General features: G+C 40.0%; 1 protein-coding gene across 1 annotated transcript in view; it reads right to left on the minus strand.

The window, feature by feature from the left end:
• PPP1R9A (protein phosphatase 1 regulatory subunit 9A) overlaps positions 1 to 16,373 on the minus strand; it is a 145,767-nt gene that overhangs the window by 34,556 nt on the left and 94,838 nt on the right. The window contains exons 10-13 of the mRNA XM_044428439.1: positions 12,680 to 12,733; positions 10,394 to 10,623; positions 7,356 to 7,452; positions 6,925 to 7,096 (exon numbers count right to left, since the gene is read on the minus strand). Coding sequence (XP_044284374.1) covers positions 6,925 to 7,096; positions 7,356 to 7,452; positions 10,394 to 10,623; positions 12,680 to 12,733 — 553 coding nt within the window. The remainder of the gene's footprint in view (positions 1 to 6,924; positions 7,097 to 7,355; positions 7,453 to 10,393; positions 10,624 to 12,679; positions 12,734 to 16,373) is intronic.

The raw sequence follows: 16,373 nt of genomic DNA on the forward strand, positions 1-16,373 counted from the left end.
CTGAAATCTGGAGAGCTGGTGCCAGACAGTGTCAAAAATGTTGTGCTGGACTCCTGGTCTGAATCACTATCAATTGGAGGGGTTGACGCTCAATGGTATAGGATAGGCTCTGCATGCAAAAGGTACAAGTTTCAAATCCCGACTTCTCCCTGTAGGCCTAGGAAAGAATCTTGTTTCAAATGCAGGAGATATGAAGCATCAATAGTTCTGGGGTAGATGACTCAATGGGCTAAGTGAGGATAAGGCAGCTTCCAAAAGCATGACTGTTCAAATCCAGTCCGTTATTATTCAGTGGCAAAATGCCCATGGGTAAAATAACTTGTATTTACTCTTGCTGATGTCTGAGTTATGATCTGGACCTAACAGCCCAATCCTGTATATGTTGACTTGAGCATAACTCAATGGGGCTTACTCACAACTAACTGGGCACAGGGTGGCAATGCAGAACTCACATATTAGAAGTCAACACACCCTTTGTGACATGAGTTCAATATACAATGGTTTATTGAAAACACAATGGTTGTGTGGAGTCCATGACCATAGTGGTTTACTGAAAACACAATGGTTATGTGGTGCATGGTAGCACTGGATCTCTCCCAGGTGTCCTAACTGCATTAAGGGAGAATCTGGTTTTCTGATAGAAGACCATTCTCTCTCTGAGTATGTTTGCTTCCTCTGTACTCACAAACCACAACCAGCAATATCCCCATAATCTTATGTAATATAAGACGTTGGGCTTTGTTTGTTTGTTTATTGTAGGGGTGGGTGTTATGTTTTTATTTTACCATTTTTAGGAGGTTTATATGGAGAAACACTGAAAGAGGTGAAGTCATAAGCTTTGGGGAAATGCAAAATATAAAAGTTGCGACAGGGAGGAGCAATTAAGTGCTGAAGAACAGTGAACTAGAGATGCATTGGGGCAATAGTCTTGGGTAGATCAGTGAGGGCTGTACATTTGTTTATTTAAAACTTTTACATGCCGTCCCTTATGCATGGCATCTCAGGACAGCTTACAATCATTAAAATCAGTATACAATATCCTCTTTGGCTAAATCACAACTTCTGGGAAGTTTAGTCAATCTATGCATGCTGGGATATGCCATGGCTCCTTTGCAGCAGGTAAATGTGTTTAAGAAGGCTCAAGATTTAAGACCATCAATTTTGTTCAGAACACTAATGCCTGCAGGAAAGACGGAACTGGAATGTTCTGAAAAATCAGTTCTTGTGTCAGTTGTTAGGCTCTTCCCACAAAACATGAACTACAATGGCAGCAGCAAAAAGAAGCAATTGGTATTGCTAGTTGTTATTACTTCTATAATGATGTAAAGGTTGAAGTGGAATCTGCCCCTCTGGCATTCACAGGCTTCCCCTTGTACTTGGTCCATTCTTGCAAAGTGAGCAAAACTAAGCGGGAGTCAGCAACACTTGCAGAATGAAGACTACACAACCAGCAACCATCTTCCAAATGGCTGCTGCAGGTGGTGTGGCACAAGGGCAATGCTTGTGTAGTGGTAGCACAGGACTCCATTCCTTGTGAGCCTTGTACAATCAACCTTCTTCAGCACATCAACCACAAGGGACCAAGGGAAATGTGACCCCCTTCATGCAATTACCCATTGTGCAAATGAAGTTTAAATGTAAATAGCATAGACCTCAGATCTGGAACCGGGCATAGGAAGAAGAGAGGTTCTTCTGCAATAGGTGCATCAGCCCAAATGGTTGCTGCAGGTGGCATGGAAGAGGAATGCTGCTTGTGCAGCACATGAGGCTTGATTCCTGGCAAGTGCTCACCAGGAATTCAGACTCAGGGCTCTTGCAATGGACTGAAGTTTGTAGAAACTGAGCCCAGAGAACCTGAAGGATGCTCACCCACAAATGGAATCCTCACATGCTGGGAGTTGTAGGCCCTTTTTCTATCTAAGCAGGCAAAGGATAGCGCCATGAACGACCAAAATAGACTTTCATCGAAGCCAGAAAGTTAGGTATACATGGGCTTAGCAGTCATAAAAACATGAGAGACATACTGGATCTGAACAAAGGCCTACCCAGCCCAGCATTGTGGTTACCTTGTGGCCAACAGAAATACCAGGGAAGGCTCAAAAGCCAATCACGAGTACGATAACAGTCTCCAGGTTGTATCTCCCAGCAAGAAGTAATTTCTTTTCTTCCGAGAATCTAAAAGCTGTAGTCCCGAGAGGGAGTCTTGGGATCTTTTAACAGAGTCTGCACCAAACCACAGTTCCCAGCATTTTTCAGCATCCCATGGCAGTTAATGCATATAAAACCAACCTAAGAGCCAAACTCAATATGTGATTTGCATGATCGTGTTGAGCAGTCCAGGAAGATCTGAGCTTCAGACTGCAGTGTAATTGTATGCGTGTGTATGTGCATGTATGCGTGTAAACAGGGGTTAAGTTAACCCTTGCCCTCATGCTATGGTCCTGCCAAAGGAAGCTTCCCGCTCACAGCAGATCTCAGCTCCTGAGAAAAAGGTAATTTTAGTCAGGAAAACATAGCTGCACTCGCTCACGACAGCTCTAGTCCTGATCAAATGCTGCCCCCATTGCTCTATTTTAAAAATTAGACAAATCGCGATGTGGTTTGTAAAGCAAAAGCACTCTGTAAGAAATGGCCATAAGCAGGCTTCTATAAGTAGGCTTCCTTTCACTCCCATAAAAACGAACCTAGATGAAGCTGATATAGATACAGTAACTAATGGCACGATCCAATGCTAGGGTTTGTAGGAAATGCACAGGATTATGCTTAAGTAAGCTGAAGAGTGCAGAGATCAAGTAGAGCATTAACATGGTTGCAGTGTCCGTATCGCTGGGACCAGAGTCAATCCACTGGCTAAAGAACAAGAGTCATCAAAGGCTATTCCAGGAAGAACCCCATCAACGGAAGGTCAGCCTGGCTTAAACTGGATACAAATGACAACTTAGAGCTCACTATTTTATTCTGGCCTTGAACAGCTGAACTCCCCACTTTCCCCACTGCTCCCCTTTCCTTACATGTCGTTTTTTAGTCAGTAAGTGTACTGACAGGGTCTTGCCACTCTTTGAGCTGCTTTGGAGAACTGTAATTGTCTGGAAAGTGGGATAAAAATACACTGAATAAAGTCAGCTGAGACTCTGACCACTGCTTGTACGACTGCAGTCAGTAGGTACCCTTTTGTCACTATGGTTACTGGAGTTCAAAACATCTTTGTAAGGTGTTTCAAACAATAATAGCCTTAATGTCTCACAAAGAGCACTTAGCCAGGATTTCAATTTAAAAGAAGGGGCAGGAGAGCATTAACTGCTGAAGACAATTATGTTGGAGCAATTATTTATAGTCAAAGAGGATTCAAGACCAAATGCAATAGGTTAATACGTATTAACTCAGCTTGCAAAGTGAGTATTTCACTCAGATCTGTGTTGATACAGCAGCAACAAAATGGGGACAGGAGATCTGAAACCAAGACTATGTATGTGTAAGAAGGATATGTGTGTGTATTTTGTCTACACATGCAATGTCCCTGCAGAAGTTCCTATACAAAAATGTCTCACTTCTCACCCCAATTACCTTTTAAATCATCCCTCACTCAAGAAGTAGTTTGGGGCTTTTCATGTAGAAAACTCTAAGGAAACTAAATACAAAACTCACACATCCACACACCACCTCAGTTCTCTTTAAAATGCAAAGTCTAAAAAGGACTTTCTGAGTGTTGGGAAGTTCAGAAAGAAGCCTGGCAGTTCTGCAAATCAGTGTCACAAAAATAAAATGAACAGAAATCAGGCACAAAGTTTCTTTGGACTGCTGCCCAAGTTGATACTTTGCTTCCACCTTCTGTTTTCAGAGATTGCCATCTCTGAAGTTTATTTTCTGCACAACAGTGCTTTAAATAGAAGCAACAAAGGAAGATGCTTTATAATTAACCAACAAAATGAATGAAAGCATACTATTTCACAGCATTCACTTCCAAGTTTCTTAATGTAAAATGTATGGACCACTGAATTAACAACAAAACTGGTTCAAGAAACCGTAATTTCTTCCATCTGCTGCTGGCAGAGCAGATGAATTTTAATAGTGGACTTTCCTCACTCCAAAAGTGGAGGCAGGGGGAGTTGGGACAGGCCCTGGAGGATGACGCCCTGAAAAAAATGAGCCAACTTCAATGATCACACACGCACAATATACGTCTTGTCCAGAGAGCAATCAAATGAATCTTAGGCATTTCCTGAAGGACTATAAAACACTGAGGATTTACCTTCTACCTGAGCTGTGTGTCCATGTTGCAACTTTGGAAAAGAAGGAAATTGGTGCTATGGGGTAGGGAGGAAAAAGAAGGGAGGAGAGAGGATGTGGATCTGTTTGAACTAGAACCCTCTCAAATCCTGTCTTCACCTATAGCCAGGGAGTTGATCAGCTAGATGGGCTCAGAGACTCAACTAGCACAAAATGCACAATGGGTGGAGACGCCATAAAAGCTCCTGCCATATCCCCCCCTCCCCGCCTGAGTCTTGCTGGCAAAGCTTAGGCTAGACAGAGCGCGCAGAGACCCCTACGGAGTGGGTGTCAACCCTCAAGGACTGCACCCTGAGACAGGCGGCCAACACCCCGGGGACTCATAATCTAATTAAAACTGGTTGGACGCTACAGCAACAGCAATTATATAGAAGGCATGGGTACAATCTCAGGCAGACTTGGTGTGATGCAGATAAACATTAGTTGCGTTCTCTGAAGGCAATGTATACTTTAGCTTTTCTACAATGGTTTTACACACACGGCTGCTAATCTGTTTTATCAACATTCTGCTTTGTTGCAGAGTTGAGATCCGAGCTTTGTACAGCCTTCTTCTATTCCATTTGTCTACAGCCGAATAACACAAATCCAGAAGCACTTATCTCGCTTTTAGAAAGAAAAGCCCATTTTCCCCACTCTGTATCTGCCACCCAGAAAGTGCTCTTAAAATACAGACACAACACTAGGGAATCATGATATCATCTAAAGGACCTGTAAACAACCATGAGTAAGGAATCACAAGGGCACAATAAATGCCTTGTGTTGAAAAAGCTTGCTTTTTCAACACAAGTCAAACTGATGCAGAAAACAAAATAAATTTAAGAATTGGTCAGAACTCCTAGGATAAAACCTAACTAATTTAGTTACACAATGCAGTTTATAAAAACTAGAGTTTTTTCATTGAAGTACTTGCAGTTCATTGCAGCACTCTGTAGTTACAGTGAGAACTTTTCTCAATACTGTATCAAATACTGTGTTCCTTATGAGAAAGATTAAATAGATATAAAATTTTGCCCTATCTAAAGACATTTTTTTCTCTTTTGTTTGCAAATACACCTGAAAGACACAGTTGTTCAAACCCTTTAACTCATGGAGCACTAAAATACAGATTTAACCATGCTATGCCACACTATAAAATCTAAAGTTGACATGCTAAACAGAGGATGAAATTAAATCTAAATTTACTTTCACATATTAGGTGGTGCTTGTGGTATTACTTCTGGAACTCATTGTGTGAGCACAGGGGCATAGAAATATCAGAACAGAATAGAAACAGCCAAACTAATGGGAGCTCTATTTCCCAAGAATGTAGGATTCTTTTCTTGAATCCTTAACCAGATAGTTGACAGTTCTAGCAAAACTCACAGGATCACTTTAAAAAAGCCACAAATCATGTCACACACACGTAAAAGACCTCAGCACATGACAATTCCTTCTAGATAAATAATGCCTTTAATGCATAATACAGTCCCTGATGATTACCACCTTCTCACATTCCTGTGCACAAATAGATCAGAAAACTATTATCAAACCTACAAGGGAAAGACCAACTGCCAAACTCTTCTACAAATCTTAATGAACTGTGTATTTTTTGCAAAGTAGAGGCCAAATTAGGTACTTTCTGCTTCTAGTCAGATGCTTAAGAACTTATGCTTTCTGCCCAGGTTAGATAATGGTATAATGACTCGGGAAGTGCTCGAGAGTTACCACAGAGCTAAAAAATAAATGTGCATTTATTACCCAAGAATCATTTCAACCAGATAGGTAACTTCTGTTTTTCAGTATTTTGCATATTGGGCATGGTGAGCCAGTGTGATGTGGTGGTCAGGTGATCTGGGCTCCAATCCTCAGTCTGCCATGAAACTTACTGTGTGACTTCAGGTCAGTCATTCACTCTCAGTCTAAACTAAACCATAGGGCTGCTGTTGTGAGGATAAGACAGACAACTGTCTAAGCTGTCCAGGGTTCCTTGCAGGAGGAAAAAAAGGCAGGATATATATGTAATATAATAATAAACAATACAGGAAAAATAGTTATCAAAAATTAATCTTTGATACCACACATTTCCTAATGTCTGTTCATGGTACTGTTGAATCCCAGAAGTATCAGGAATTTTAACTTGGTGACATAGGTAAGTACAAAAGAGGGAGTTCACACACGTGCATTATTGATATGGAAAGGAATCTCTGTGTGGGAAACAGCAGGCAGTGGCCATGTCTGCATATTTCACCAGCATGTTCATGAGGCATACACCAGCAAGCTACAACGAACGCTGGCTTACCAGCATGTGTACAGGCAATGAACTACACATATGTAGGAAGGCCACCTCTGAAGATGCCACTACTAAACATGGGCCTCACACTATTCCTATACAAAAACAGATACAGACTATATAAAAGAACACACACACTATTTCTTAAACTTTTTATTAGCACAATAGACACACTGAATGGGGCTCAAACTGAACGGAACACAAGCTCTTTCATATACCTTACAGATGTTGTGACAGAGTCCTATTTGACAGTACTTGAGCTGGGTCAACACAACATTGTATTACATTTCTGAAAATGTTGATGTCACCACAACTACATCACACAGAAACAGCACAATTATCAAATTTATTATCAGTTTCAAACAAACCTTGACTTAAGGCATCCAGGCAAGACACTTGCTTTGTATCAAGGTTTTCCATTGCATCTGCTCTTGAGACTTCTCCAATGGATGTCTGCTTTTCAAAAATGTTGTTGTTATTGTTAACTTGACTCCCATTTTGCTTTAGTAGTCTGAAAACTTCAGTTTCCAGTTCTCTAATCTAGGAGAAATACAGTCAAGCATTAGGTAAAATCTGTAATATTTCCTTTCATGTCAACAGACAGAAGCACTGCAATGCAAACTGTTTAGGGCCAAATATATTCTATAAGCTGAGGGCTACTTCATGTTACTCTTTTCCAAAGCAGGGATATTTTCCATGCAGTATAGTACTGTTTATTTAAAACATTTATAATCTTCCTCTCTAGAAACTGTAAGACAGCTAACAACATTTCCAAAGAAATGCAATGAAAATTACTTACACGAGCTTGTAACCCTTGAACTTCTACAAAGTGGGCCTTCTCCAGATCTTCTATTTTTTTTCTTTCAGCTTCTTGACGCTTGATAAACTCAAGTTCTCTTCAGGGAAGAAACACATTTTTGGTTAGAATAAACTGGATCGAAACAGGTATTGAAACAATTTACTGATGTAAAGCATTTTAATATTACATATATTTGGAAAAGATATTTATGTTTCTAAGGTATTTCATACTGATTGTATAACAATGAATATATCATTGCAAAAAGGAGAAATACTATAATATTTAAATGAGCAAGAGGAAACTTGCTTGGAAAAAGATTAGCCTAAATTACTTCTGGCTTGCTCTATGAAAACTTAGTAATCACCACAGTGGAAATGGAGAAACTCAATGCATGCTATTAAAAGTCTACTGCATAAGTTTAGAAGTCTTTATGCTGGTGAGAGATACTATAGCTGTGATCTTCTTTCGATTCCTTCCTTTTAGTGCATCTTCTTTTATCACTTAAAGTATAACATTAAACAGCATTTTCCAAATATTCACTATGTATTGTTATACATTTATAGCTTTTATTTAAAATGACATTATTTAAGTGCTGCAACAAGACATTAAATCCCCAAAATCAGTGATATTTTCTACAGGTGGCATTTATTGTCTGCTGGTCGTTCCCTACTCGTGTTATTTGTGGGTTCTTTAGATATTTTGTCATGACCCTCCAATTGCACTTCTGTTTTTAAATTAGGGTGGGGGAAATGCAACATTTGTGAAAGTGAAAAGGAAGCTCTTTTCCCACTTGTGTAATTACACTATTCTGCCATACCATGGGACCACCTGGAGATTATGAAACAGGAAGTAGGGAAGGAATACACTTTGTGTGGTGCTCAGATCTTGATTCTGAGAGAAATAGAAAGTTGACAGACCAGATTAACAACCTTGTGTAGAAAAAAATCTATGTGACTGCACCACTGTTAAAAGTTTATGCCATTGTATACTATCATTTAGAAGTCTTGGACAACACTCTACAGTCACAATACTAAGTCACATGTACACTATGCCCTATTGCAGGTCAATAAAGAGCTCAATATTTTGATAGTAGTAAAGTGGGAAATGATGTTCATATTAGAGGCCTTTTAAAATACATTTGTATTACAGAAAATGCTGTATGATTTCTAGATTTTCTATCTCAGTATTTCCCAAGCCTCTGATAGGTGGGACTCCTGGTTGTTGTTTTAATTAAAATGGAAAGCACATCAGACTCAACAGTCCAAGATATATGTGCATATAAATTCTTTATCAGCTCCCAGAAAACAGTGAAAGAGAAGTGCAGGGAGAAGTGCCCACACAGAGTGGTGGATGCAATCCACACAGCAACCCAATTTTTTGATATTCCCTTCAGACCCTTTTGCAGCACACTGGTATTAAAGCAAAAAAAACAAAACAAAACAAAAAACAAAATCAGTTAGGTGTTACATAGCATTTCTATTCTGCTCTCAGGGTAGTTTCCTTTTTGGGTCAGTGGGCACATGTGGAGTAGTGAGAGAGTCACACTCCCACTGGAACACTCCCCTCTGAAGGAGGAGCTGGAGGATCAGATCCCACCCATCACCAGCAATGCCCAGGATCCGCATGTGGATCAGGAGACTGGGCCCACATGAGACCACCTGGACAAGGCCTCTGCTTCAGAGGTAGTAACAAAGAATCCCTCAGCCCTTGAGAGGCACTGTCTAAAACACAGAAGGAATATTAGGCTGAGAGAAGGTCTACTTGCACACAGGAGACTTGCTCACAAGTGGGTGCCATTTCAGCTGCTGCCACAGACAGCTCATACTGGAAGCTTGGGGCTGACTCCCACAGCCACTGCATAGAAACAGCAGGGTAAAATGGAGGCACCAGCTATGAATGATGCAGACCAAACCTTCCTGAGTTCTACCCCCTTTGTCTTGACCAATACCTGGTATGAGCAGTTTTGTTCTGACCTGACCTTCTAGCAGCTGTTCCTCTTTTATGTGGCCTTGTTGCATGTTATTGGGACTGGATTTTGGTTCTCTTTCTGACTGCTCCTTATTGGTTGTGCTGCCTTGGAACAGGTTTGCCTCATCTAGATTGCTGACTTCTTGCTTTTTGCCTGTTCCCTGTTTGTGCTGACCACCTTGGAACTCATGGACCCTTAAAACCCAACTGCTAGGCAGTCTAATGGTTGTGGTTATTTACAAAATGGCTGCCACAATGAATGAAGTTGGTAACAAGAGGCAACAACTTTACTTAAAAAATAATATTTAGCCCTGTGATGGTGGTCTTTTTATATTATTGTTATATTGATGTTTTAATCTTTTAATTGTTTTAATGTGTTTTAACATGTTATTTGTATATATGCTTAATATGTTGCTGTAAGCTACCTAGGAAGGTTATGGGTGGCATAGAAATTTGTGCATGCATAAGTAAAGAAATCACCAACTACAGGAGGTAAACTAAATGAAATGGTATGTAGGCTGTTGAGCAAGTAAAAGGCAGAGGGGGGGTCCAAGTTCCAAAATACAATGACATTCTTTTGACCCTGTATCTCTGGGCTTCATCAGTCCTTTCATGGAAAGCAAGCTACTGATGCTAGTGCCCAGAACTATTCTTGACATAAAGATGCTAGATGCTGACATTTTATTTGACCAGCCTTTCAATTATTACCATCATCATAATCATTATTATTGTATATTTAAACTAAGATCAAAAGATCAAACTAAGATCAAAATGAGGAGTGACAGGGAACTTGGATAGTACCCTGACAGGTGTTTGCAGGGACATGTGTACCCAACAGATAACACACTGGAAACCGCAGGTGTACATGGCTCATCCGTGCCTTTTATGGTCATTAAAAATCAGGAGTGGGTTGAAAGATACCCGCTGATCTTAGGCCAGGAGCTCAGTTTCATAGTGAAGCTACTGGGTCTCTCCGGTCTGAGTCCAACCACAGCAGCACACTGGCTAACTGCATGCACAGAGTGAAATTAGAGCTTGAGCTAATGTCTCCGTGTGTAGTTGCTGCTTACTTTTGCTGAAAGTCCTTAATCAGTTTCTTTGCTTTGTTGTATTTCTTCTCCAGGGCCTGATACTGGCTCTGGGTTTCCTTCAGATGTTCGTTGACAGTATGGCAAAGGGTCTGTGCCTCAATCCAGTAGCTCTCGAGTTTCATCATCCTGTCCTTGTTCTCCTCAATGTTTTGCTGAAGCTGGTTTTTTTCCAGCTCCCACCTTACTTTTTCATTCTCAGCCGTCTGTAACTAGACAGAGTAAGACAAAGGCTTTTAAATCCAGGTTCACTTGTTTGGAAATGTGGATGCAGGGAATAGCAGTCTACTATTATTGCTACTTGTATGTGTAAACTAATGTTCAAAGCGGTAATAATGTGGAGCCCTAAACAGCTACTAGATCACTTTAACTTAAAGCACTAATAAATATTCTAGAGCATGCTGATTAAGGCAAAATCAATATTTTAAATGTATACTTTTCCACTGAACATCCACTGCAGCTTGATTTTAAAATGGAGAAAATAAAATTGTTCATATTTTTCAAGATTTTATAATGTGTATCAGTGCATATCTGGACCTAATTTAAAATGCTGGTGCTTACCTTCAAAAGTTCAAATAGCTAAACCAGTTTGAATCTGGCCAAGCCCAAAGACTGGCTGTGGAGGCCCTGCTCAACCAGTAATGTTTATCAGACTGCTGGGCAGAAGAATCCGGAATCTTTCTGTGGTGGACCCACTGCTCTGGCACCTGTGGGAGATGTGCCTGGCTCCCTCACTGGCTGTTTTAAAACGGTAGCTAAAGACCAGGATGTTTTCAGCTGCTTTTCATTGGCTAACGTGAGGCTGGTCCTTGTATAGAAGTAATAAGTTTAAACTGATGCTGCTGTTGTAACTGCTGGCTTTTTCATTGAATTGCGTATCATTCTTACTGTAAATCTATTTCACTCTGTTTTAACTTTATGGTATGATTTTTAAAAAATTACAAGGCTCTACCTGAGAGGCCTCTATCACCCTGAAAAGCAGGATGGAGCTGTTTAAATAAACAAAACAAAATAAAACATAGCCTTATGAAGATGAAATAAAAGGAATTGTGACATCTATGATGCGCATAAGTAATTCGTATGGATAGATACATGGTTCTGTGTAATAACTTGGGTCTGCGTAATAACTACTGAGAACTAAACTATGGATTTAAACATTGCATTTAAATTTTCTCATTCTCTGGAAATAAAACTTGGTTCTAGTTTTAAATTACCAGTTATCTAACAGTGCATGTTCAGTATTTGCTTCTGAATAAGGGGTAAAATCATAAGGAAGAAAATACATTTAAAAGTTGTTGTACTGCTCTTAAGAAAGCACAATCCAGAGAAAGCAGATATACAGTTTTCTTAAAATTGTGGGGGAGTATGGAATGAGAATGCAGAAATTACAGCAATGACTTCTGTATTACAAAGCGAAAATGAATGGTTAGCCAAATGCAACAAGCTTTGAAGACAATCAGATTTTCAATGGGTACCAGATTTCACACATGTGGAATTATATTATTATATCAAACCTTAATCTAGCACAGAGATTTCTACATTTTTAAAATGAATCAAAGGGGAAAATCATAATAGAAAAAAATGAATAGTGCTATTATTTCCTTTTAAATCAGTTCTTGAAGACTATTCTCTCAAACATCATCAATGAAATAAATATCACACTTTCATTCATAGTTTAAAAAGAACAACTTGTATTTATAACTTAATTAGCAAGAAGAAGGATCCTCTGAATTCAGCAAGGCAGATTAAGTGAAACAGATTTAATTCTGAAATGTATCAGAACATTTTCAAAATATGACAAATCATTGCCTCATACAGAGTACGACAAGCTAATTAACATAACAAACTGGTTTATGTAAGTTATAAATAGCATTTCTAAAAATCAGCTTCAGTTAAGTGCCTCATCCTATTTTAAAATAAAAAATATACTCTGTGCTGCCTCTTAGAACTAAGGCAGCAAAATCTCCTAAATAGGAAAAGAGACCACTTTATCATTTTTTCTTAAGCTTGTTAGAGATCTAACAATGTGAGAAAGGAATAAAAATTTATTATGTCGTTGCAGCTATTTTCCTTCTAACAATACTCCTCCTGTTCTCACCGGGGCTCACTGAGCTGTTTCTACCAAAACAAGCTTTCCTGAGCTACTGCACATAGTGCTTTCTCTATCGTGTTTTCTCAACAAGAAGTTTTCTTTTTCTTGCTTTGGATATAGCCTATAGCAGCTGAAAATAAGAAAACTGGTGTCTAATAGCCACTAATCATCCTTACCTTTGTTTTCAGCTTCTGAATCTCAGCTTCTGTAACTGCATGCTTGATTTGCAACTGTAAATGCAAAACCACAAAGCGAACAAGTGAGCTGCAAATGCCACTGCTCCAGTATTTTCTTTTAGCAAAAAAGATTTCTATGCTGCCACCTGAATACTGTTGTACACACACAGCAGAAGGCCCACAAAAGTGCTGCAGTGCAGTAGACTGTAAATTAAAATATCTAGCTTGGAAAATGACTCAGTCTATGCAAGTTAATTAAGGAAAAAGTGTTGCTGGCCGGTCTCTCAGAATATCAGATTAGGATATCCAATCTGCCTGGACAAGTAAAATGTCTTGGAGGAGAAGGAAATACCAACTGTCGTGCTCCGTTTGTTAGCCTGCCTGGATTTGAATGTCCCACTGCACACCAATATTCTTAGAAAGCCTCGCTGCACAGATTAAGCAGACATGTCACAGAGGGCAGATAACACAGAAACAGGCTACTAAAAGGCTTTCGCATCACAGAGAAATGGCACACGCACACATATACTATAACCATAAAGGGAAGCTTATGTGAGCCTCAGCCTACAGTTGGGGGACTTCAACCTGAGCAAGAAGATGCAAAGATACAAGGTTTTCCCTGAACTGATTTTTGGAACCCCTGTGATAGAAACTCCCACCTTGGCTGGAAAGTGCTTTTCAGGATGGGTACTGGATCAGTCTAGAGGGAAATTCTATTGCCTAGCTCTAAAATAAAAACTGGGATTACAACAGGAGGTACAGGGGAATCATTTCTCCAGTAAGCAGCTACACATGTACATATATATGCACACACAGTGATGCATCGACTGTCTCAAGGGGCAGTCATAACCCCTTCCTATGTACACAGATTTGATGTCCACATTTTGTATACACAGAGACAGATTAACTTGCTGAATCTATGCAGAGCATACTCTTTTCCCCCTGGACCTAGGGAGTCTAAAGTTGTTACCACTTCTCTGCAATGCTCTTCATGCTTATGTTTCCTTCCTTTCCCTGCTGCAGTAAGGAATGGAGAAAATTGTTATGGAGAAAAGGTATGCTGGAAGCCGCACCCCACAACATGATGCTGTCAACTGCCAGGGTGCATTATAGGGATGATATTCTCAGGGAAATGAGTACTGTTAGTTTTGGGTCACACATAGTGTCTTGTAGCCAGAAAGTACAGCTTGGAACCACAGAACCATCTTCTACAGGTTTGTTACAGGAATGGTTTTGTTTTGTTTTTTCCTTGCATTCTTCCATAAAGCCCTGTTTCGGGACAGCTGTCTCCCATCTCAGCTGCTCCGGAGTCACCACTGACTTGCTGGTTGCTTCTCTGACTAATGCCCTCTTTACCTGGTCATCAAGTTTTGGTGGGTGGCCTTTTCTGGGCAGATTCATGGTTTAGTCACATCCTTTCTACTTTGTAATAATGACTCTGACAGTGCCATGGGAAATTTTCATATTGTAGTCTGGGACAATTTTTATAGCTCTGATTAGTGCTTCTGCAAACCTTTATTCTCAAAATTGGTTTAATAGCTCCTTGGTTTTTATGTTGCTCTTTCTTTAGCTATCCTGTCCAACAAATTCTGGGACCTTCAGAAACACACATCTTTAATGTGAAATCATGTGGCACTGAAATTGTACACATGCTGGACTCCATTCAACTACTCAACAATATATGACTCCTGGAACCAGTGGGTTGCACCACAGCTTATTTGGCCATGTCGCAGTAAAGGAGGTGGGTACAAGCAACAAGTACCAGTTTGCTTTTGTCTGCTTCACTTTTGTGTCACAATAAAAATGTTTTGCACCTTCACTGTGCTGAGTGCCTTGAGTACATCAAGTGGTAACAATGCCAGTTAAACCCATTCCAGGTTGTAATACAACAAAATATGTAAAAGTCAAAGGCAGTGTGTATGAATATATCTGCAAGGCACTGTAGCTAATAACAAAAAAATCATACAAACTTAATTGCATTAAATTATTACAACTAGCAAGGTAGGCAAGTAGTCAGGTTATCTGTCAGGGATGCCTTACCTGCATCCTGAAATACAGAGTCTGTACTGAGTAGGTCCCTTCCAACATACCATCCAGATGTAACAAGTGGGCTGAGCAGCAATTTGTGGTTATGAACCCAGGAACTTTGCAGTCAAAGAGCTACACACACATTGCTTCCAGTTTCCTGTGGCCTTTTAAGTTGTTTCCTCAGTTGGGAGTGTTTGTGGGCTAAACAACCCCAAGTTTACCCAACATACCAAGGGTTAACTTGGGGCAGGTTAATTTGGGGTTCAACAAGCCAAATAGCCTGGTTCGGATGTCATTAAAACCTATAAATACTGCGTTTGTGGGCTGTTCAAACTGGCAGCAGTTTACCCACACCCTGCAATGATGTGTTAATTAATAAACCAAAGAATTTCTGCTGGACACTGACTTAATGTCCAAACAGGATCAATAGGTCTGTGTTATTACAAAGGATGTATTTGAGCAAGAGAAAGTTGTTTTACAATATAAACATGCATGTATGTCCCTAACTGAAGCCAAAATAAAGAATAATGGAAGCTTTATCAAGCTGCATTCCTAAACAAACTTGCTGGTAAGTAAGCCTCCCTGGACACAGAAGCCTTTCCTAGTCACACCCAGTAGTCCCAGAGACTGAACCTGGGCTTTCTACATGCCACAGAATCTGAATATTAGTCTCATTATCAGAGGCACAGAAAAGCAAACAGGTCCAATTAATGAAGCATTACACTAGTCTTGATAACAGACCTGGACAGAGATGGGACCCATTCCCTGGTTTTGAGGGGGACAAAGTAGACAGAGACCAACTCAGGTGCTACCAAACAATTCTAAGAGCTTCCCAAAAGCTTCGTTGCACCTGTCCACAGTGGACTCTCAAACTTCTGGATGTCAGTCTCCAATGTCTGTTCCAAGTACTACCTCCCCCAGGTACTATCCCAATTATTCCCAGGTACTACTAATCAGTTCTGAACTAATAATCAATACTAAACTGTTTCACGTTTTGGTAGTGTGCTTTGCAAAATGTAGGCACTACTCTCATCTCCACACAAAAAGAGTTTCATCCTCAGGGAACAATTCTAAATTGGAATTGTTTAGAATTACCATGTAACCCACATTTCTATTTTTACCTGTGATAAAACTACAACCATCTATTTTTGCAGACATATTTCACCTTGTTTACACAGGGCATGGGTGAGCAACTCCCATTATGCCTTACCAGCATAGGCAATGATAATGGATGATGGGAACTGGAGTCCAACAGCAATTGGAGGACCACAAGTTCCTTAACCCTGACATAGGACAAAATGTATGTTTGTTGCAGGTCATAATTAACTTGATGAGTACATGGATATTCCTTCGCAAATGCAACGAATGTGAAGGAAAGCTAAGATATAGTATCCGTCAGTTCTATGTCTAGAGTGAGCAGCCAATTACATTACTTTAAATATTTCAAAATAAACAGTAGCATCCAACACTGCTTGGCTTTATGAGGTACCACATGCTGGCACATGCCGGCACCTTGCCCAAGAATGGCAAACTTGATACTGGGCATTAGTTTTCTGTTAAGATAGGGTCTAGATTTGGTTATTTCCACAAGGGCCTCACCACTGCTTCTTTCCAGCTGTGGGGACTTCATCATCACCCAAGAAGGCAATTACAATTGTAAACGTCA

Source organism: Varanus komodoensis, unplaced genomic scaffold (genome assembly GCF_004798865.1).
Source record: "Varanus komodoensis strain SLA01 unplaced genomic scaffold, ASM479886v1 scaffold2, whole genome shotgun sequence".
NCBI lineage: Eukaryota > Metazoa > Chordata > Lepidosauria > Squamata > Varanidae > Varanus > Varanus komodoensis.